The sequence below is a fragment of the Zalophus californianus genome, chromosome X (assembly GCF_009762305.2).
Source record: "Zalophus californianus isolate mZalCal1 chromosome X, mZalCal1.pri.v2, whole genome shotgun sequence".
Lineage (NCBI taxonomy): Eukaryota > Metazoa > Chordata > Mammalia > Carnivora > Otariidae > Zalophus > Zalophus californianus.
The window spans coordinates 114,303,292-114,327,093 of NC_045612.1; the positions used below are offsets into that span (position 1 = coordinate 114,303,292).

General features: G+C 40.3%; 1 protein-coding gene across 1 annotated transcript in view; it reads right to left on the reverse strand.

Moving 5' to 3' along the window:
* Positions 1-17,127: 17,127 nt before the first annotated feature.
* PPEF1 (protein phosphatase with EF-hand domain 1) overlaps positions 17,128-23,802 on the reverse strand; it is a 113,602-nt gene continuing 106,927 nt past the window's right edge. The window contains 3 exon segments of the mRNA XM_027609540.2: positions 17,128-17,742; positions 18,627-18,711; positions 20,237-20,400. Coding sequence (XP_027465341.2) covers positions 17,534-17,742; positions 18,627-18,711; positions 20,237-20,400 — 458 coding nt within the window. The 3' untranslated portion in view covers positions 17,128-17,533.

Sequence of the window (23,802 nt, forward strand, 5' to 3'; positions counted from 1 at the left end):
CCTACCCACAGATTTAGCAGAAATTAAAACAATCAAGAACAGTTACAAGTAAATTTGAACAACTTAAAGGACATGAATGATATCTTTACAAAACACAGGCCACCAGCACAGACCAACTCTCCTTTGGAGAGTGGCAGTCTATCATGAAAAAGGCACCAGGCCCGCATAGGCCCACTGCTGAGTTTTATCCAACCTTTAGTGGACAAGTGAGTCCAGTGCTCTATCTGCTTTTCTCAAACTGAATGTGGACACAAGTGATACGGGGCTGTCTTCAAAATGTAGACTGAGATTTAGTAGATCTGGAGGGGGCCTGAGATTCTGTCTTTCTAACCAGCTCCCAGGTGAAGTGGATGCTGCTGGTTCATGGAACCCACTTGAGTAGCAAGGATTTAACTCTTTCAGGCAGTAGGGGAAAACAGATACAAAATTCCCTGGTTCACTTTACAAAGCTAGCAGTAACTTCAATACCAAAATCAGACAAAGCTCATTCTAACAACAGTAAGGTGCCCTCGACCTCAACTTCTTTTACAAATATGGATGGGAATTCTAAGCAACATTAGCAAATAGACTCTGGCATGAAATAAAAGATGTAGAAAGTGCTTCAATATGAAGAAACCTAGCAATATGATTCTATCAATAAACCAAGAGAAAACCATATAAGCAGCCCTTAATGCCAATAGATGCTAAAAGCAGCCATTCCTAATAAAAAATTTAAGCAAAATAGGAATAGATGGAAACTATGTAAACAAAACTAAGAATATTTATTAGAAACCAACAACAAATACTTTAAAAGTCAAAACACTAAAAATGTTTACTTAAAATCAAGGAGGAGACAGGGATGCATACTAACACCATTATTATTTAATACTGTTTTGGGGCAGTAGTTCTCAACCCCAGATGCCCGTCAGAATCCTCTGGGAAGCTTTTCAAAAATATATACGAATTCAATCTCTGAGCCTAGGGGCCTGGCACTACAATTTTTTAAAAAAGCTTCCTGGCTGATGTTCATACACAACCTGGAGTGAGAACCGGTCTCAGAGGCTTCAGCAAACGCAACATGTAAAGAAAATAAAATAGCAGGTATGATCATTGGGAAAGACATGGAGTTGCCAGATAAAATGCAGAATTTCAAACGAACAATGAATAATTTGGTAGGATAAGTATGTCCCAAGTATTGCATGGGACAAACTCATTCTAAAAAATTATTCATTATCTGAAATTCGTATTTAACTGGGAATTCTGCATTTTTTTTTTTGCTATGTCTAGTAACCCTAAAAGTTAAATTAGTTCTGTTTATTAGTGTTAAAATTGTCTACCTTGAAAACCCAAGAGATCCTATTAAAAAAAACCCCTTTACTATTATTAACAATATTTGATAAGGAGGCTAGATACCAAATATATTACAACACATAGCCTTTTTTTTTTTTTTTACTCTAACAATAAGTACCTAGAAATGCAAATGGGGATGTTTTTCAGTTATAATAGTGGCAAAAAAACTATAAAATATTCAGGAATAAATTTAATACAAGAGACATAAGACCCATAAAAGAAATCCTATAATACCATATTAAAAGACAGAAAACAATTTATGAACAAATGGAAGGTTATAATTGTTCTTAGATAGGAATACTTAATTAAAAATGTTAAATTTCCCAAATGTAATATATAAATTTCATTCAATTTCAATTAGAATCTTAACAGGACTTTTCTTGGAATTGTATAAGGTTATCTTTAAAGTTCATACAGAGAAATAAATGTCTGAGAATAGCTAAGAAAAGAACAAAAAGCACAGTGGAGGAGCCTTACCACTTATCAGGGAATTCTATAAAGCCACAAAAATCAAATTAATATCAGTATGAAAGGAGACCAAAATTAATGACCTTATCTAGAAAATCTAGAATTAAATATTGGCATATTTGAGAAATTAGTATATGTCAAGTGTGGTGGTTCAATTCAGTGTCAAAGCATGGACTGTTCAATAAATGAGACTGAAATGACAGGGTACCCATATGGAAGAATATACAAATAAACCATATAGTATAGTATATAAAATAAACCCCTGGACATAAAGGCTTAATGCAAAGTTAGAAATCTTGCAAGAAAATCCAAGAGAGTAGGGGCGTCTGGGTGGCTCAGTCGATTAAGTACCTGACTCTTGGTTTTTGTCTCAGGTCATGATCTCAGAGTCATGGGACAGAGCCCCACGTCAGGCTCTGTGCTCAGCAGGGAGTCTGCTTGAGATTCTCTCTCTCCCTTTCCCTGTGCCCCTCCCCACCTTGTTCTCTCTAAAATCAATCTTTAAAAAAAAAAAAAAAAAGAAAAGAAAGAAAATCCAAGAGAGTAACTACATCATCTAGAGGGAATGAGAAGACTTTCTTCAAGTCCAGAAGTTACAAACACAAATACGCAGGGTCCGTAAGCCCACACCAGTTCCCCCCTGCCCCCAAAATGAAAAGAAGCCATGGGGTCTTTTTGCCTTGTTTGGTTTTGCTCTTGTTTTTATCCTTTTCTTTCTTTCTTTTTTTTTATTATTGTGTTCTTTCTCTAAAAAGCCAGAGTTTATTTTTTTAAAAAGATTTTATTTATTTATTTGAGAGAGAGAATGAGAGATAGACAGCACGAGAGGGGGGAGGGTCAGAGGGAGAAGCAGACTCCCTGCTGAGCAGGGAGCCCGATGTGGGACTCGATCCTGGGACTCCAGGATCATGACCTGAGCCGAAGGCAGTTGCTTAACCAACTGAGCCACCCAGGCGCCCTAAAAAGCCACAGTTTAAATGAGCAACTAGCATATGGAAGAGTCAGCCCTAGAACTCCACCCAAAAGGCAGGGGAGCTCTGCTGGAACACTCCAGGTGGGAGGGGCTAATGGACATAGTCTGTACTCCCCTTCTACCTTGAAAGCACAGACCAATGCAGAGTCTGGGCACCCTAACCAGCCTGCCACTTCAGCAAACCCTGGGCCTCTAGCCCACACCAGTTCCAGCTGTCCCACCAAGGTGACCACAGGGCAGTGCCCACTAGGATACCCCTGGGTAGCACTCACTACAGGCCCGGCCTTCACACCAAGGTGACATAGGTGCAAAGTACCCCAGGATACTCCAGGCCCACACCACTTTGGCTTCAGATGGCTTGCTAGGGCACCCCTGATGTAAAGTGCTCTAGAACATCTCAACTGACATCTGTTTCTGATCCAGCTGCCCTACCAGGGTACCCCCTGCGTGGAGTGCCCTGGAAACCCCAGGCCATGCCTGCATCAGTTTCAGCGACATCACCAGGGCACCCCTTGTGTAGAGTGTAGAAACACCTTGGCATACCCTGGCTCACACGCAGTTGAGCTTCAGCTGTCCTGCCAGGGCAGTTTGCAGGGAGAGCCCAAGGACCACATCAGCCCATGCCCATTTTAGCTTTAGCTGTCCTGCCAGGGTACCCTCTATGCAAAGCACCCCGGGACCGCCTGGCCTGTACCTTACCTCAGTTCCAGCCACCCCTTCATTCAGAGCAACCTCTGTGCAGAGTCTAGGAACACCCTGGTTTCTATCCACTTCTGCTTCAACTATCTAGGCAAGGTTCCCCTCTATTTGTAGAGCCCCAGGTCCCCCCAGCCTGCATGCATTTTAGTTTCAGCCATCCTATTAGAGCACCCTCCCCACAGAGAACTCAGGGACCTCCCATCCCACACACCACATCAGCTCTAACCACCTCGTCAACGTACCCCCTGCACAGAGCACTGTGGAACCCTCTGGCTTGCACCCATTTCAGCTTCAGCTATCCTGCTGGTGTAACCTCAGCAAATAGATCCCTGGGACACCTTGGCATGCATCCACTTCAGTTTCAGCTGTCCTGACAGGGCACCTGCTACACAGAAAGCCGCAGGACCCCTATTCCATGCCAGCCACAGCTCCAGCCAGCCAGTAAAAGTTGCTAGGACACACAGTTGATACAGGGAACGACCAAACACAAGACCATTCCTTCAACTTTAGGAGAAGTAGCCATTCTGCCCAATCCACAGAAACAAACACAGGAAGTCAGGCAAAATAGGGAGACAGAGAAATATGCTCCCGAAGAAAGAACAAGAGCGGTGCCTCAGTGGCTCAGTTAGTTAAACATTTGCCTTCAGCTCAGGGCATGATCCCGGGGTCCTGGGATCAAGCCCCACATCAGGCTCCCTGCTCGGCAGGGAGTCTGCTTCTCCATCTCCCTCTACCTGCCACTCCCCCTGCTTGTGCTCTCTCTCCCTCTCTCTCTGTCAAATAAATAAAATCTTAAAAAAAACAACAAGAAGAAGAAAAACGTCAGAAAAACAACTAAATGAAACAGAGATAAGCAATATGCCTGATAAAGAATTTAATGATCATAAAAATATTCACTGGGCCAAAGAGATGAGTGGAAAAATTCAGTGAGACCTTCAATAAAGAGATAGAAGATACACAAAAAAACCAGAGTTGAATACAATAATTGAAATAAAATAAAAAACACTAGAGAGAATTAACAGTACATTAGCAGATGCAGAAGAATGTATCAGTGATCTGGAAGACAGGGTAATGGAAAGCACCCAAGTTGAGCAGCAAAAAGAGAAAAACATTTTTTAAAAATGAGGATAGGTTAAGGGATCTCTTGGACATCAAGCAAACCAACACTCGCCTTATAGGGGTTCCAGAAGACAAAGAGGGAGAAAGGGGTAGGAAACTTATTTGAAGAAATAGCTGAGAACTTCTCTAACCTAGGAAAGGAAATGGACTCCCAAGTCCAAGAAGCACCAGAGTTCCAAACAAGAAGAACCCAACAAGGTCCACATCACTACACATAATAATTAAAATGTCAAAGTTTAAAGATAAAGAATTTTGAAAGCAGCAAGAGAGAAATGAAGTTATCTTCAAGTGAAAACCCCATAAAGATATCAGCTGATTTATCAGCAGAAACTTGGCAAGACAGAAGAAAGTGGCATGATATATTCAAAGTGCTGAAAGGAAAAACACCTGCAACTAAGCATACCCTACCTTGCAAAGTGATCATTCAGATTTGAAGAGATAGAGCTCCCCCAGACAAACAAAAGATAAAGGAGTTAATCTCTACTAAACCAGCTTTACAAGAAATGTTAAAGGGACTTCTTTAAGTGGAAAAGATATGTCCATAATTAGACATAAGAAAATTATGAATTAAAAGATGTAAAATATGACAACATATACACAAAACACAGAGGAGGGAGTAAACAGGAAAAGAAGGGGAAAAGTTTTTTTGTTTTTTTTTTGTTTGTTTGTTTTAGAATGTATTTGAAATTAAATGACAATAAATATAGACCATTTACTTAGGACATTATATAGGAACCACAAAAAATAAACAGAAAGAAAGCCAAACACTATAGAAACTCATCAATCACAAAAAAGAGAGCAAAAGAACATAGAAATACAAAAGCAACCAGAAAACAAATAACAAAAGGCAATAAGTACATACCTATGAATAATTACATTAAATGTAAATGGCCTAAATGTTTCAATCAAAAGACATAGGGTGCTGGAATGGATAAAAACAAAACAAAAACACATCTATATGCTGCCTACAAGAAACTCACCTCAGACCTAAAGACACACACAGACTGAAAATGAAGGCAGGGAAAAACATTTACCATGCAAATGGAAGTGAAAATAAAAGCTGGGGTAGCTTTATATCAGACAAAATAGACTTTAAAACAAACACTGTAACAAGAGACAAAGAAGGGCATTACAGGGGCACCTGGGTGGCTCAGTCAGTTAAGTGTCTGATTCTTGATTTTGACTCAGGTCATGATCTCAGGGTTGTGAGATCGAGCTCTGCATTGGGCTCTGCACTGGGCATGGAGCCTGCTTAAGATTCTCTCTCTCCCTTTCCTCTGTCCCTCCCCACTGCTTGCTCTCTCTTAAAAAAAAAAAATCTAATCTTATGCCTAAAGGAACTAGAAAAAGAATAACAAAGCCCAAGGTGAGTAGAAGAAAGGAAATAATACAGATCAGAGCAGAAATAAATGACAGAGACTTAAAAAAAAAAATGGGAAAAAAAAGTCAATGAAGGCAAAAGCTGGTTTTTGGAAAAGATGAAACTGATAAAGCCTTACCCACATTCATCAAGAAAAGTGAGAAAGGACCCAAATAAATAAAATCAGAAACAGAAGAGAAGAAATAATTGACATTACAAAAATACAGAGAATTATAAGAGAATACTATGAAACTTATAGGCTAATGAATTAGACAATCTAAAAGAAATGGATAAATTCCTAGAAACATACCATCTTCTAAAACTGAACCAGGAGGAAATAGAAAATCTAAACAGATTATAAGTAAGAAAAATGAGTTGGTAATCAAAAAACTACCAAAAAATAAAAATCCAGGACCAGATAAATTCACAAGTGAATTTGACCAAACATTTAAAGAAGAGTTAATACCCATTCTCCTCAAACTATTCCAAAGAACAGAAGAGGAAGGAAAAGCTTCCAAATACATTCTACAAAGCCAGCATTACCCTGATACCAAAACCAAAGACCACACACACACACAAAAAAAGAATAGAAAAAGAAAAACTACAGGCCAATATTCCTGATGAACACAGATGCAAAAATCCTCAACAGAATATTAGCAAACCACATAAAACAATACATTAAAAAGATAATTCACCATAACTGAAATTTATTCCAGGGATTCACAGATGGTTCAGGACTTGCAAATCAACGTGATACACCACATCAACAAAATGAAGGATAAAAATCATATGATCATCTCAATAGATGCAGAAAAAGCATTTGACAAAACTCAACATTTACTCATGATAAAAACAAAAACAAAAAAACAACCTCTCAAGAACGTGGTGTTAGAGGGAATATACCTCAACATTAATAAAGGCCATATTTGAAAAACCCACACCTAACATCATACTCAATTGTAAAACACTGGGAGTTTTTCCTCGAAGATCAGGAACAAGACAAGGATGTCTACTCTCACCACTTTTATCCAACATAGTACTGGAAGTCCTAGCCACAGCAATCAGACAAGAAAAAGAAGAGGAATTCATATTGGTAAAGAAGTTAAAATGTCATTATTTGCAGATAACATGATACTATACATAGTCAATCTTATATACCACCAAAAAACTACTAGATAATTTAGTAAAGTTGCAGGATACAGAATTAATAGCCTCAAATTGGTAGCATTTCTATACACCAATAATGAAATAGCAGAAAGAAATTGAGAAATTTACAATTGCACCAAAAGGAATAAGATACCTAGGAATAAATGTAACCAAAGAGGTAAAAGACCTGTACTCCAAAAACTATAAAACACTAATGAATTAAATTTGAGATGACACAAATGGAAAGATATTCCATGCTCATGGATTGGAAGAATTACTATTGTTAAAATATCCATATGACTTATCTGCAGAGTCAATGTAATCTTGATCAAAATGCCAACAGTATTTTTCACAAAACTAGAATAAATAATACTAAAATTTGCACGGAACTGCAGAAGACCCCAAGTAGACAAAGCGATCTTGAGAAAGAAGAAAAAAGCTGGAGGTATCACAATTCCGGGTTTCAAGATATACTACAAAGCTTAGTAAGCAAAATGGCATGATACCAGCAGAAAACAAGACACAGAGATCAATGGAACAGAATAGAGAGCCCAGAAATAAACCTACAATTATATGTCTACTCCTTTGTCCAATCTGTGACAAAGGAGGCAAGAATATACAATGGGGAAAAGACAGTCTCTTCAACAAATGGTGTTGGGAAAACTGGACAGCTACATGTAAAAGAATCAAATGGACCACTTTTTTTTTCTTAAAGATTTTTTATTTACTCATTGGAGACAGGGAGCCTGATGCAGGGCTCAATCCCAGAACCCTGGGATCATGACCTGAGTCAAATGCAGATGCTTAACTGACTGAGCCACCCAGGCACCCCAAAACTGGACCACTTTTTAATACCATACATAAAAATAAACCCCAAATGGATTAAAAACCTAAATGTGAGACCTGAAACCATAAAAATCCTAGAGGAGAGCACAGGCAGTAACTTCTCTGACACCGGCCATGGCAACATTTTTCTAGGTATGTCTCCTGAGGCAAGGGAAACAAAGCAAAAATAAACTACTGGGACTACATCAAAATAAAAACTTTTACACGGGGCGCCTGGGTGGCTCAGTTGGTTAAGCGACTGCCTTCGGCTCAGGTCATGATCCTGGAGTCCCAGGATCGAGTCCCACATCGGGATCCCTGCTCAGTGGGGAGTCTGCTTCTCCCTCTGACCCTCTTCCCTCTCATGCTCTCTCTCATTCTCTCTCTCTCAAATAAATAAATAAAATCTTAAAAAAAAAAACTTTTATACAGTGAAGGAAACCATCAACAAAACAAAAAGACAACCTCCTCAATGAGAGAATATATTTACAAATGACATATCTGATAAGCAGTTAATATCCAAAAAATATAAAGACCTTGTAGAACTCAATACTAAAAAAAAAAAAAAAAAAAAATCCAATTTAAAAATGGGCAGAAGACCTGAATAGACTTTTAAAGAAGACATACAGATGGTCAACAGACACACGAAAAGATGCTCAACATCACTCATCATCAGGGAAATATATACATCAAAACCTCACTGAGAGATCACCACACACCTGTCAGAACGTCAAAAACACAAGTAACAAGTATTGGTGAGGATGTGGAGAAAAAGGAACCCTCATACACCGCTGGCGGGAATGTAAATTGGTGCAGCCACTATGGAAAACAGTAATGGAGACTCCTTGAAAATTTAAAAATAGAACTACCATATGATCCCAGAATTCCACTACTGGGTATTTACCCAAAGAAAACAAAAACACTACTTCAAAAAGATGCACCCCTATGTTTACTGCTGCTTTATTTATGATAGTCAAGATATGGAAGCAACCTACGTGTCCACTGATAAATAGATAAGGAAGATGTGGGATGTGTGGGTATATACCTACATTCAATGGCATATCATGCAGCCATAAAAGAGGATGAGGTCATGCGACAACATGGATGGACCTAGAGGGTGTTATGCTAAGAGAAGTAAGTCAGATGAAGACCAATATCATGACTTCACTCATAAGTGGAATCTTAAAAAAAAAAAACAAATAAACAAAAAGCAGAATCAAACCTATAAATACAGAGAACAAGCTGATGGTTGCCTGAGGGGAGGGAGGACTGTGTTGAGTAAAATGGGTGAAGGGCAGTGGGAGATACAGGCTTCCAGTTACGGAATGAGTCAGGGGAATAAAAGACACAGCATAAGGCACACAGTCAATGCGGTTGTAATAGGGATGTATCAGGACAGACGGTCTACACTTTGTTGAATCACTACACTGTACAACCAAAACTAATGTAACACTGTGTCAACTATACTCAAAAAAATTAAAAATTAACAAATACATATTATGAAAGTAAAAAAGCAAATATGGATATATTTACTACATAAAAGACTTTTTAATATTTTTTATTTTTTTAAAAGATTTTATTTATTTATTTGACAGAGAGAGACAGCAAGAGAGGGAACACAAGCAGGGGGAGTGGGAGAGGGAGAAGCAGGGGGAGAGGGAGAAGCAGGCTTCCCGCAGAGCAGAGCCCCCCACATGGGGCTTGATCCCAGGACCCCAGGATCATGACCTGAGCCGAAGGCAGACGCTTAACCAACCAAGCCACCCAGGCGCCCCAATATAAGACCTTTTGTAAGGCAAAGGTAACACGACAAAGTCAACAGATGAGATGTGGACAAAAGTTTCTAACATAGGAGCGCCTGGGTGGCTCAGTTGTTAAGCATCTGCCTTGGGCTTAGGTCATGATCCCGGGGTCCTGGGATCGAGCCCCGCATCGGGATCCCTGCTCGGCGGGAAGCCTGCCTCTCCCTCTCCCACTCCCCCTGCTTGTGTTCCCTCTCTCGCTGTGTCTCTCTCTGTCAAATAAATAAATAATCTTAAAAAAAAAATTCTAACAAATGACAAAGGGTTAATTTCTATATTATATGAAAATACCAACTGATAAGATGAAGAGCTCAAAAGAAAAAATGAGCAAAAAATACAAATATACAACCCACAGAACAGCATGTCCAAACACATGAAAAGATGCACAAATTCTCTAGGAGAGAATATAAATTAAAGAACTTATGAGATCATTTTGTACCCAGAGTCACAAAACAGAACTATAACATCTAATGCTAGTCGAGATGAGAAAGAGGGAATTTTCATACATTACTGATGGAAATGGCATTGCCACAGAACTTTAGGAAGACAACACAACAACAGCTCAGCTCTTAATTTTCAAAGACAATTACTATACTAACCAGCAATTCAACTTCTGGCAGTCTGTCCCATTAGTAGGGATGGATTAGTACCCCTATGTAGGGACATACATTCAATATTTATTGCAGTTTTGCCTTGGGGGTCGAGAGCTGGAAACAAAGTAAACGCCTATTAAAACCAGGCTGGCTGAATCAAGGATGGTCCTCCATAGCACTGAATTATCATATGGCCATTAAAAAGAAAAATTAGTGAACAAAAATGTTCATAGTAGCACGGTCCATAATTACCCCAAAGTCTCTCAGTAGTAGAGTGGATAAATTCTGGTATAGGGGCGCCTGGGTGGCTCAGTCATTAAGCGTCTGCCTTTGGCTCAGGTCATGATCTTGGGGTCCTGGGATCGAGTTCCATGTCAGGCTCCCTGCTCAGCGGGAAGCCTGCTTCTCCCTCTCCCACTCCCCTGCTTGTATTCCCTCTCTCGCTGTGTCTCTCTCTCTCTGTCAAATAAATAAATAAAACCTTAAAATAAAAATAAAATAAATTCTAGTATATCCACACAACAGGGGATTAGAGAATAACCAGAATGAACAAACTACAACTACATGCAACAACCTTGTTAATGTCATAAATATAATGTTGCACAAAAGAGTAGGTACTGAATGATTCCATGTATACAAAGCAAGCTAAAAAATATCTACGTGGTTACAAATCACAGTGATAGTTACTCTTGGATGGGAGATGGGGGAGAAACATGGAAGGAGGCATGAGGGGGATTCTGGGACACTGGTCATGTTCCGTGGGGGGGGGGGGGGACACTGGTCATGTTCCGTTTCTTGATCTGGGTGGTTACATGGGTGTATTCATTGTGGAGGTTCACCAAGCAGTACCCTCATGATGTGTGCGAATTAGAGTTAGATGCATTATAACTTGTAGGGATTTCAACTAAGTATTATTGGTTGAGAAAAGAACTCAGAAAAACATGTAGAATAGAATCTCATTTTTATACAGTATGCAATAATAAAACTACCTTATGGATTACTGTGTATGTAAATATATGCTTGCACGAGGACAGATATAAGTCTGTATAGGTTCATATGGGACAGATAAAAATATGGAAGGCCATATAGTGGGTTCACATGGCTTCCCTAGGTGAGGGAGAAAGGATGATGAAGGCCATGATTATGTTATGAAGGAAAAAAAGGGGCCCTTGTTTCTTTAAAAAAATGTATAAAAAATATCCCATTTGTGTAAAAAAAATTTTAAAACATTAAAGAGGAAGATTAGAGAGAAGTTGTACCGAAGTTTAACAACTGAGACTCACTAAATGACAGTATTGCATAATTCCAGCACCATGGCATATTGTGAACATCAATCATTGCCCAAGTAAAAATATGAAGTCTCAAGATTATTAACAAATAGCAGTAGATACCAAAAAAATCTATTTATTGGCTTTTAGCAATATGGTGGACTCCGACAACTTGAAAATCCTTTTACCATAATCACCTAGAAGTACCGGGTAAAATGTAACATAATTATTTTAAATGTGCGGCTAAGCTCACAAATAATAAAAGCAAATCCCCAGGTGCCGGAAACAAAGAAGGAAGTGAGAAAGCACAGGGGTGAGTTCTGGCGCTAATGGGGGAGGGTATTTGTCTCCAGAACCCCAGGGGGTTTGGTGTTAATTCCCACACAGGGGTAATAAATGAAGCTTTGGGAGGTAGGGAATTGGAACTGAGCACTTTGCATAAAGCAAGACCCTTAAAGGACTCTTTTATTTTTGAAAAGACTTAAAAACAAGAGAGACCACAGGACACAGGGCTTTGGGTGGGAAAAAAAGAAAAGCTCTCTGAGAACTCAAAACCACAGGACCACAATTCACATTGCTTTTACTCTACCCACATAGTTCAGAAACTCCAGACTCAAAAGTAACAGAATTATTCCTCAAGCAGTGATACTACCATGGCCCAAGGCAAAAGCAAACAAAAAACTTCTCTGAAGAATTGCACCCACATCCCAAATATCATGGGATTTTACCCAGGAAAAAAACCCACAAGCCCTGCTAAGGAGGAGTTCACAATAAAAAACTGCAGAGCCCATGAGGGAACAATCCAACCCGATCAAGAGTCTGCATACAGAATTATACCCCCAGGAACGCTAAACACAGAGAGATAGCCCAAAAGAGATTATCAAAGAAATATATAAAATGAAGACGAGAAAGGAAGAAAACAAATCCTAAAAGAACTAAACCCTACGAACAAAAGAGCCAGCAGGATTGAAAAAGATAAAATAGGAGAAAGCCCATCATGTATCTTAGAATAAATCTTTTTGAAAAGATTGTAGTGATCATGAAAAATTCTTTACTAAAAGACATTAGAGAAGACTAAACTAATTGGGAAAAAATACACCATGTTTATGGATAGGCAGACTCGATACAGTAAAGATGTCAGTTCTCTCCAGGTTAATCTATAAATTTAAGGCAGTTCCCAGCAAAATCCAACAGATTTCACAGAAAACCTGAAATGTACAGTTTTGTGAATACTGAAGTTCTGCTCCCGGGGAAGACAGGGCTTGGGCCCTGCCAGCCTCTGGTCACAAGATTTTCGTCAATTCATCAACAATTGACCTCCTTTTATGTGTTTCTGTTCAACGACACCTCACTTCATACATAGAGCTGATTTATTAACACTGAACTCGGGCCAGCAGCGCTCTACCTCAGCCTGAAGGAAGCTTACCCAACACACCTGTTTTCAACCGACCATTCCCCCCGACCCCCACCCATCCCACTCCCCCTTTCCACTCCCCCATCCCACCCCAGGGCCTTCTTGCGCTTAGGAACAACACTAGAAAGCCCTTCAGCGCTAAGTTTGAGGATCATTTTGAACAGTGAAATCACCAACACAAAGCACAAAAATACAAAAAAGGGGGGGGCACTAAATACACCATGCGAAGGACGCTTGTTTACAGTCAGAGAACTGAACCCGAAGGCAGAGCGTTGCCTTGTTTGACCTCAGCTGGTACACCTTTGACTCCAAATTTCACTACCTTGCACCCGACTGCCATAAATGTTGATTTAGGGTTACAAATTTCAGTGAGTAGGTGAATTCGCAAATACAGAACTGGCAAATAATAAGCAACGACTGTATCTTTGTATTTCCAGGGTTGGAAAGAATATTTGTTTTTAGACAAGATGCAAAAAGCACAAATTATAATGGAGAAGACTGACAGGCTAGGTAAATTGACATTTAAAACTTCTGCTCGAGCCTTGCAGATGCTGCCCTGGAACCTCCCGCACCACCCAGCCATCGTCAACCCCCCCCCCCACCTGCCCCATTCTTCCATACCGCTGCGGACCATGAGCCCTTGGCCCGCAGCTCCTATGAGCTGTTGGCAAAGTTCAGTGACAGCAGAGAACTTCCGTGCTCTGAGCACTGTGGAGAAAGGATAAAGGTTCCTGCTTTCACAGGATTATTCTGCAATTTCTGTGCCAGGGTGGTGACGTCACACACCATCATGGCACTGGCGGCCAGTCCAACTATGGGGAGAAATTTGATGAGAATTTCTTCCTGAAGCACACGGGTCCTGGCATCTTGTCCAGGGCAAATGCTGGCCCCCACACAAATGGTTCCCAGTTTTTCACCTCCACTGCCAAAGCCTGAGTGGTCAGATGGCAAGCATGTGGTGTTTGGCAAGGTGAGAGAGGGCAGGAATATCGTGGATGCCATGGAGTGCTCTGGGTCCGGGAATGGCAAGACCAGCAAGAAGATCACTATTGCCGACTGTGGACGAATCTCATAAATTTGACTTGTGTTTTATCTTAACTACCAGACTGTTCCTTCTGCAGCTCAGGCGGGCACCCCTTCACCCCCATCTGCTCAAAATATCCTACAATCTTTGAGCTCTTGCTGCAGCTCTACAGGTTCCATATTTTCCTTATTCCCCTCCAAGTCTAGCTGAATCACAGTTAAGTTTAGAATTATGAAATAAAAACTAAACAAAAAAAAGACTTCTTAAAAATCCGTCAGCAGGAAACTTAAAAAAAACCTGAATCACTATATTGTCCACCTGAAACTAAGATAACACTGCATGTTAACTGGAATTAAAATAAAACCTTAAAAATATATTTATGTCAGAAAAAAGGGAAAAATAAAGTCACAGACTGGAGAAGATAATCTGCTCCCCAGATAAAGGATTAGTATCAAGGAGAGTTTTAAAGTTCCTAGAAATCAATAATAAAGTAGCTATTAGAAAAATGAGCAAAGGGCGCCTGGGTGGCTCAGATGGTTAAGCGTCTGCCTTCGGCTCAGGTCATGGTCCCAGGGTCCTGGGATCGAGCCCCGCATCGGGCTCCCTGCTCCTTGGGAGCCTGCTTCTCCCTCTGCTTCTCTCTCTCTCTCTCCCTCTGTCTCTCATGAATAAATAAATAAAATCTTAAAAAAAAAAAAAGAAAAATGAGCAAAAGAACAACATTTTCTTAAAACAGACTGGCCAACAAACAAAAAGATGTTCCATCTCATCTGTAATAAATATAAATTGAGATTTCACAACTCTCTATATTGTACATATATACTTTATAAAATTGAAATGTGGCTAAGCAGAGCTTGTGTTTCAAGCAGAAGTTTCACAACATTCAATAACAATCTTCAGTAAAATCTAAGTACATTTTTAGGTAAAATTTCCAACAAAGGCATTTAATTCCAGAAATTAGAAGCCCAAGGAAGAAAATGAGAGTTCCAGAAAAAAACCAAGAATAGATAACCAAATGATACTCAGGAAGCAACAAAAAGACTCATCCTCAACCGCCAGAGATTGGACATTTCTTAAAACCACTATCCTGGGATTATCAGTGGATTTTCACGCAAGATAATGGGGCAGAAGCTCTATATACATCAGGTTGTACACATTCAGAGCATTCATCAAGATTTTGTTATTTTGGGGCACCTGGGTGTCTAGTTGGTTGAGCAGCTGCCTTTGGCTCAGGTCACGATCCCGGGGTTCTGGGATAGAGCCCCACATTGGGCTCCTTGCTCAGTGGGGAGCCTGCTTCTCCCTCTGCCTGCCACTCCCCCTGCTTGCACTCTTACTCTTGCTCTCTCAAAAAAAAGATTCTGTTCTTTTGGAACCACTCTCAATATGAAACTCTGTATCAGTTGGGATTCTATATATACATAAAACCAGTAGAAGGGGTTTATGCAAATGTGGGAGCTGGTTAAGCAGTCTCAGGAAGACGCCATACCTGGTGTTGGAGCTCGGAATCCACAGGGCAGGTAGTCAGGAGGGGAAGATGAAAAGCCGGCTCAACCCCCCCCCCCCCCCCCCCAGTACAAGCTGGCCTCCCACAAGAACGGACTGTAAACTGAGTTCCTTCTTACCGCCTCAGGCGTTAGTGATGAGGTCACCTGCAGAAGCCAGGCCCCTTCGCCAACGGAACTAAACACACACACACCTGGCCCAGGAATCAAAGAAGCTGACGGAGGATCCGACGGAGGATCCAGGTGGAACATAGAGCAATTTCGGGCCACTTGACCTCAACAAAGTGACTCAGCAGCTCAGCAACAGTGTGTGCAAGCTACGCTTCGGCCACTACCTCCCTTTGCCTTCCCAGTCACTCATGAATCTCCCTGGCCACCCACATTAACCAGAAACATACAAGAACAGGAATTCTGAGAAATGCAGTTCAGCCTAGCCAAATTGACATCACATTCTTTAATGGTTGTGTCTCTTCAGACCCTCCTTTTGTTCTTGAGTCAGTCTTAGTAAATTACATTTTTCTCTAAGAAACAGTCCATTCGCCTATTTTTAAAAAAATGGTTACTCACAGTATTCTTGTGAACTATTTTTAGCAATTTCTGGTAGAGCTACAGTTATATTCCTTTTCACTCATTAATATGGTTATCTTATGTTGTTTCTAATTTAACTGCATTATGATCAGAGAATGTAGTATCTTTGTTTTTGGTTGCTTGGTATTTGAGATATGTGTTGTAGTCTAATACATGGTCAACTCTTAACAAATGTTCCATGTGTGCTTGAAAACAATGTGTATTCTCTAAAATTGTACACACACATACATAATTGCAATTAGGTGGATTAACTGGGTTGTCCAAAAGTCTATACACTATTTTTTTATATACATGGTCAATTCCTGACATAGGTATATTAAAAATCTCCCTCTACCAATTTTGCCTAGTAGTTATGTCAATTTTTGCATTATAAAATTTAAAGCTCTGTTATTAGATGCATATACGTTTATAATTCTATCCTCTTGGTGAATCGTTCCTCTTAGCATTCAGTAATGACCCCTTTTATCCCTAATGATATTTTTTGCCTCAAAGTCTATATCCTGTCTGACGTTAGTATTGCTACAGTTTTAATTATGCTTTTTTTTCTTGCCCACTAGGGGTTTCTATTACTTTCTTGCCAGCTCAGCTATGCATTTAAAAACGATATTTGTTATATTTTATCCATTATTCCTGGTGTGTGTACCAGGTAGGGTTGTGGTTATCTAACCTGGCATACTGATAGATCTTAAGGTTCTCAAAATTAGAAAAAAAATGAAACACATACTCACCTTTAAAGAGAAACCTATTATGTTTGATATGCAATAGGAATAGCAGAATAAATTGCACAGTGTATGCATAACCCAGGCCCCATCTCACCAATGAAGGTGTCAAACCATATTAACTCTAGGGTTCAATCTGAATTGTGTTCACTTTGTATCTCCAACAGACAGGGAAAAATAGGCTCTTTCAAACAATACTCTCCCACCAAGAATCTGATATGGCCCCCATCCCTCAAGTATGGTTCCCCCACGATTGAGAATCACTGGTTTATGGTCTCCAAAGAAGATTCAGTTTAAAGATGGACATATTTTATTTCATTAATAGTTTGGTATTCCTCCTCCCATCCCTCAGTCACTCACACATGTTGTACTTTTCTCTGGTGCTCTGTGGGTTCCTTTCAACATGTTTCCAAACTGCTCTGGTCTCCTGGTCCAAGAGGCCAACACTAGGCTCAAACCCAGTTTCTACCTGGCAATGTGTGAGTCCTAACACTGGAGCCAAATACTATCAGCTGACATTTAATCTAGTTTTACCAATTACCACTTCATGGGGACTTCAGAAACCCACATTATACATCTGCTCATGGTATGAATGGGGGTCTACTTTTCTCTACTACTGATTATGAATTACAAGGGTTCTGGAAAGATGGCATCAGTGATTTCGGCCCAAGAGTTTACAGGAGGGAAAGCCCTAGTTCTTGTTAAGGAGGGTTGCCATCTGATTTGTTCAACTTATCCAATTTATGCACTACATAGAAAGCCTTTAGAAACTCATTAAAGTCAATGCTTCCATCTTTGTTTAAGTCCATTCTTTCAGCGAGCTCATCAACTTGAAAATCATCAATATGAATGTTGTAGTGACTATTGAAGAGTTTCCACATGGCACGAAATTCTTCCATGGAAATCAGGCCTAAAGGAATATAGAAGAATGTATGAGTGTTGGTTTTAAGACCCACCTAATGGAGGGGTGGGGAAGTTATACTGATTGAATAGTCCTAATGAGAAGCTCACTCACATGCCCTGACCATCGAGACACTGAAGGAAATAGAAAAGTCAGACTGTTAATATAAGACATAATATGTCACATTCAAGTACCAAGTGATCCTGAGATTATTCCAAACCTGGAATGAGTCTACACCGAAGGGATGAGGGTAGATTGTAGACTGTGGGACTCTATGTGGTATAGAAATTGTAAGATCTCAAATCTAAGGGAAAGGGACATCAAAGCAGAGGGAGAAGATACCCTGGCCCTCAATAAAAGGATTGTAAACAATGGCTCTGCCATGTTTTATAGGCAATGATTTACTTTCATATTTTGATTACTGACCTTTTGGTATTCAATGATCTCTGCAGTTGGGGATTACCCAATGAATTTTTTTTAGAGTTTGAAAACAAGTAATTGTGCCTCAAAGCCAAGCAGAAATGAATTTTCATGGCCCTGAGTCCCAAAAGCAGAATCAGAAGTCCAGGAATGCTTTTTATTGCTTGGAGTAACCACTATGTTTAAATGGCCAGGAAATTATCTTTTCATCTGTGTGGTGACTTATAAAAGGAGCTATTCTTGTCTAATAGATACAGAGGCCTATAGGAACTGTAAGGTCTTGAATACAGTTTTTGGACAAACTAAAATAATAATAATATTAAACATGAGTTTATCCCCGCCCCACTCCCCCCGCCCCCGAGTTAAATCAAGTTTGGGCGAAGAACGCAACAGATGAAAACAGAGTTCTGCTTTCCGAGAAACAGATCACCCTTTGCTTTCTACTGCTACTGAACTAGTCAACGCTCATTTACCTGAGTGATCAGAGTCAATGACATTGAAGATGATTTGCAGGTCAGAGCGGTATCTGTACAGAGTTTCAATTAGAGTAGATTGAACCTAAAATGAAGATGTTCTAAATGTTAAAACACATATACTTAATAACACAGGACAATTTTAGTAAATGTAACAAACACAGAACGTTATCACCAGTTCAAAGGATGTGATTCAGATAGAAATTTGAGAAGGCAGGCCTTCCTTGGAGGACCAACCCCTTTAATCGAAGACAAGACCACACTCTTGTATGTGGAAGCAAGTGCAGCCTGTGTGTGTCAGGGGACAGGGCCCACGCCAATCAGGAAGTGATGAACAACAGCCAACATTTACTGAGAACACCCAAGTGTAGGCTCTGCGCTGAGAGTTTTCCATGGGTCATTTCATTGTGTCCTCAATAAGAGCCCCAAAGAACAGAATTATTATTATGTCCATTTTACAGATTAGAAAACAGAGAGGTAAAGTAAGTTTCCCAGGGTTCACATAGCTGGTAAATGGGATGTGATTCTCAGCAGCCTGAAGCCAAGGCCTATGGATTTGGTCATCATGGTAAACTGCCTCTTGGGTGAAGCCAAAAGCCTCCTTCATGTGGATATTTTACTCTCTCACCTGCACTTTAGTTTTCTTCTCCCTGCTCTTACCTTCTCATCTCCCCTGCAAACAATCACCCCATTCTTAGTTCCCATGAGCTCCCTTTCAGCTCAGGGTTATAACTAATTGCCAAAGGGTTGTTGACTAATAAGGATGGGGAGTGGTGTCTAATAATTTTCCTTGCGGTATTCCCATTTTAATAAGAGATTCTAAAGTTTACAAGTCTTTAAGGCATAAAATGTCATGTCAGCAAGTTTATTCCCCCACAGTTTAATAGGGACTCTGTTGAGTATTTTAAGGGGGGAGTTGAATGAAAGAATAGATGTCATATCTGTCTTTCTGCTGGACAGCATGTCAGAGAAGAATCACATATTTGACATGGATTTGCTTGCAGAAGCTTTTCCTTCTTTTTCCATGTTGCCTATTCTCACAAGGCACAAATTTCCTGAACAGATCACAATGTACCTGGAAGAGCCCCCTTAGGCCTTTCCCAAGACCACCACACCCATCCATTAGGTGATTCTCCCCAACTTTTGTTTTGTTTTAAGATTTTATTTATTCGTCAGAGAGAGAGACAGCACAAGAGCAGGGTGAGGAGCAGAGGGAGAAAAAGACTCCCGCTGAGCAGGGAGCCCGATGCAGGGCTCGATCCCAGGACCCTGAGCCACCCAGGGGCCCCGTCCCCAACTTTTCAAAGGACTGAGTTCCTTTTATAGGTCGTCTGAAGGGTGTTTTGCTCCAGCCAGGGTTTTTTTTTGTTTGTTTTTTATTTTTTATTTTTTTAAAGAGAGAGAGCACATGTGTGAGGGGTGGGGAGGGGCAGAGGGAGAGAGAGAATCCCAAGCAGACTCCGCACTGAACTTGGAGCCCGATGTGGGGCTCAATCCCAGGATCCATGAGATCATGACCTGAGCTGAAACCAAGAGTCTGATGCTTAACTAAGCCACCCAGGTGCCCCATCGCTCCAGCCAGGTTTTAGCTGGGGCTCCATTTCACTTGCCTCTTTCACAGGTTTCTGAATGTGGATATCCTGGAAGCTGGACATGTAGTTAATATTTCCATTTTTGTCTGTGGTTACCAGATGAGAACTCAGGGATCTCCACGGTAAGTTCAGCCCCAAAATGTTCTCCATGGAAAAAGCCCACTGGCTCATAGAAAGTTTTCCTAACAACAACAACAAAGCCCATATCATTGGTTGATAATTTGGTAAAGAAATGCAACCTACTTGGCAGAGCCAGGGAGCAGCCTGGGGTTTTGAGGCCTGGGTGCCTCCTGCTCTCCTTTGTGACTTGTCCCAACAGGTACCACAGCTCTGGTATATAATATAGTAATTCCACACTTCTTTACATCACCCAGTGCTCATCACGACCAGTGCCCTCCTTAATCCCCATCACCTGTTTCCCCCATCCCCCCAGCCCCTCCCCTCTGGTAACCAGCAGTTTGTTCTCTAGAGTTAAGAGTCTGTTTCTTGATTTGTCTCTCTCTCTCTCTTATTTTATCCTTTTGTTTTGTTTCTTAAATTTCACATGAGTGAAATCATATGGTATTTGTCTTTCTCTGACTTATTTCACTCAGCATAATACTCTCTAGCTCCACCCATGCCGTTGCAAATGGCAAGATTTCATTATTTTTTTATGGCTGAGTAATATTCCATTGTGTATATATACCACTATTCTTTATCCATTCATCAATCGATGGACATTCGCATTGCTTCCGTATCTTGGCTGTTGTAAATAATGCTTCTATAAACATAGGGGTGGATGTATCCCTTTGAATTAGTGTTCTTGTATTCTTTGGGTAAATACCCAGTAGTGTGATTGCTGGTTTAAAAGGTATTTCTATTTTTAACTTTTTGAGGACCCTCCATACTGTTTTCCACAGTGGCTGCACCAGTTTGCATTCCCACCAACAGTGCGCGAGGGTTCCTTTTTCTCCACATCCTCACCAACACCTGTCGCTTCCTGACTTGTTAATTTTAGCCGTTCTGACTGGTGTGAGGTGGTATCTCGTTGAGGTTTTGATTTGCATTTTCCTGATGGTAAATGACGATGAGCATCTTTTCATGTGTCTGTTGGTCATAATTCTTTTTTTAAAATTAAAGTTCAACACATACAGAAAAGTTCACAAAACAAAGACAGAGCTCCGTGAGTTTTCACAAAGGGAGTTCCTATTAGCCACCACCAAGGACAAGAAATAGAACATTGCCAAATACCATATGATTTCATTCATGTGAAATTTAAGAAACAAAACAAATGAGCAAAGAGGAAAAAAAAGAGAGAGGCAAACCAAGAAATAGACTCTTTTTTTTTAAAGATTTTATTTATTTATTTATTTGAGAGAGAGAGAATGAGAGATAGAGAGCACGAGAGGGAAGAGGGTCAGAGGGAGAAGCAGACTCCCTGCCGAGCAGGGAGCCCGATGTGGGACTCGATCCCGGGACTCCAGGATCATGACCTGAGCCGAAGGCAGTCGCTTAACCAACTGAGCCACCCAGGCGCCCCAAGAAATAGACTCTTAACTGTAGAGAACACACTGATGGTTACCAGAGGGGAGATGGGTGGGGGGATGGGGTTAAACAGGTGATGAGCACCGGGTGATGTGTAAAAGTGCTGAATCACTATATTGTACACCTGAAACTAATATTACACTGTATGTTAACTGGAACTTAAATAAAAACTCAAAGTTAAAAAAAAAAAGAAATAGAACATTGCCAATATTCAAAAGGCCCCCTTGTGGCCTCTCACAATTACTACCATCTCCCACTTTATTAAGGAGAGCTGCTATCTTGATTTCCAACACTGTAATTAACCTTTTGTCTTTTTTGATCTATATGCAAATGGAATCATGAAGTATATATTCTGGGGGGAGTCTGACTTCTTTTGGTAACACTAAGTTCGTGAGAGTCAGCCATGTTGTTCCATTCAGTTTTAGCATCTTCATTGTCATTGGTGTATAGTATTCCATGGTGTGAATACACACAATTTATATATCCATTCTACTGTTGGGGGACATTAGGGTTACCCCCAGTTTGGGGCTATTACAAACAGTGTTGCTAAGAACGTTTCTGTACATGCCCTTTTGGTGCATTGAACCTATAGCTCAATTTGAAGAGAATTTATATCTTGCCAACTTCAGCCCTTGCACACAGTAATATCTACCCATTTACTTCAGTCCTTTTTAATTTCTCTTAATAATATTTTAGAAATCTCATACATCAATCATTAGGTTCCTTCCTCAGTCCTTGCTTATCTGCTGTGAATGGTATCTTTTAAGATTTTCATTATCTAAAAGTTAAGTCCTAGCTATGTCAGTTATCAGTTTATTCTTACTCAGCTCCAAATCTACCCTTCTTTGTCCTGTTTTGTGATACTGGAACCGAACCCTGTAAATATTTCTCTTTTGGCAGCTGGTATAATGTCAGTAGAGGGTACAGGAAGAATGCTCTAAGACTTGGCAGAAGAAATACTTCTGGTATGCTTTCCTTCTTGCTTTTACAGCACGGCATGGTTGCCAGAGGTGTGTGGGAAATGCATTGGCACCCACTATCTAGTCAATTTCACTGACACCACAGAGGATAGCTTCCTTGCCAGGAGTGTGTGGGAGACTCAGTGGTACACAGCCCAAAGAGGGTTTTGCTGGCTACCCCAGTGGGTAGCTCCATCCTCTTCAGTCCTGGTCCAGCAGCTATAGACCAGCTTTGACATGAGACACCTCAGTGAACTTCCACCCCATCTAGTGGGCCATAGTCACTCCCTCTTCAATGAGATCTGAATCTTAGCCTTGGTGGCAGTAGGGGACCCTTCCAAGTTTGTTCCTTCCTTGGGTACACTTTCTCAGCCATAGAGATAGTAGCTGCTCTCTATAATTTCTATTCCTATATTCTTTAGAGTTCTCTTTTAGCCATTTTAGTAATTAATCACCTTTTACTAGTTAATAATTCTTTATATTAAATTTTCCGGTTCAAATTATTGCTGTGGTTTCTGGCCCAACAGACTCTAACCAATATACTAATATATGGAAATGCAATCAATTTCTGTGCATTGACCTTGTGTTCTACAACTTGTTAAATTCACTTATTAATTCTAAGAGTTTTTCTGGGTCTTTATTTAGGTTTTCTGTATACTCAATTATGTTGTCTACACATAGTAACATTTTATTTCTTCCTTTCTAATTCTTATCATCTTATTTAACTTGCCTTATTGCAGTAGCTAGCATCCCTAGTACAATTTTCAACAATCTTGAGAGTAGATATCTGTATTCGTTTCCTACTGCTGCTGTAACAAATTACCACAGACTTAGTGGCTTAAAATAACACAAATTTATTCTCTTAAAGTTCTGGAGATTAGAAGCCCAAAATCTGTTTGCTGGGCCAAGTCAAAGCGTCAGCAGGGCTGGTTCCTTTGGGAAACTCTCATGGGAGGATCCATTTTCTTCCCCTTTTCAGCTTCTAAAGGCTGCCTATATTCCTTGACTTGAGGCCCCTTCCTCCGTTTTCAGGGGGTATCATTGCAATATTTGCTTCCACCAGCACATCACCTTCTCCTCTGACTCTGACTCTGACTCCTC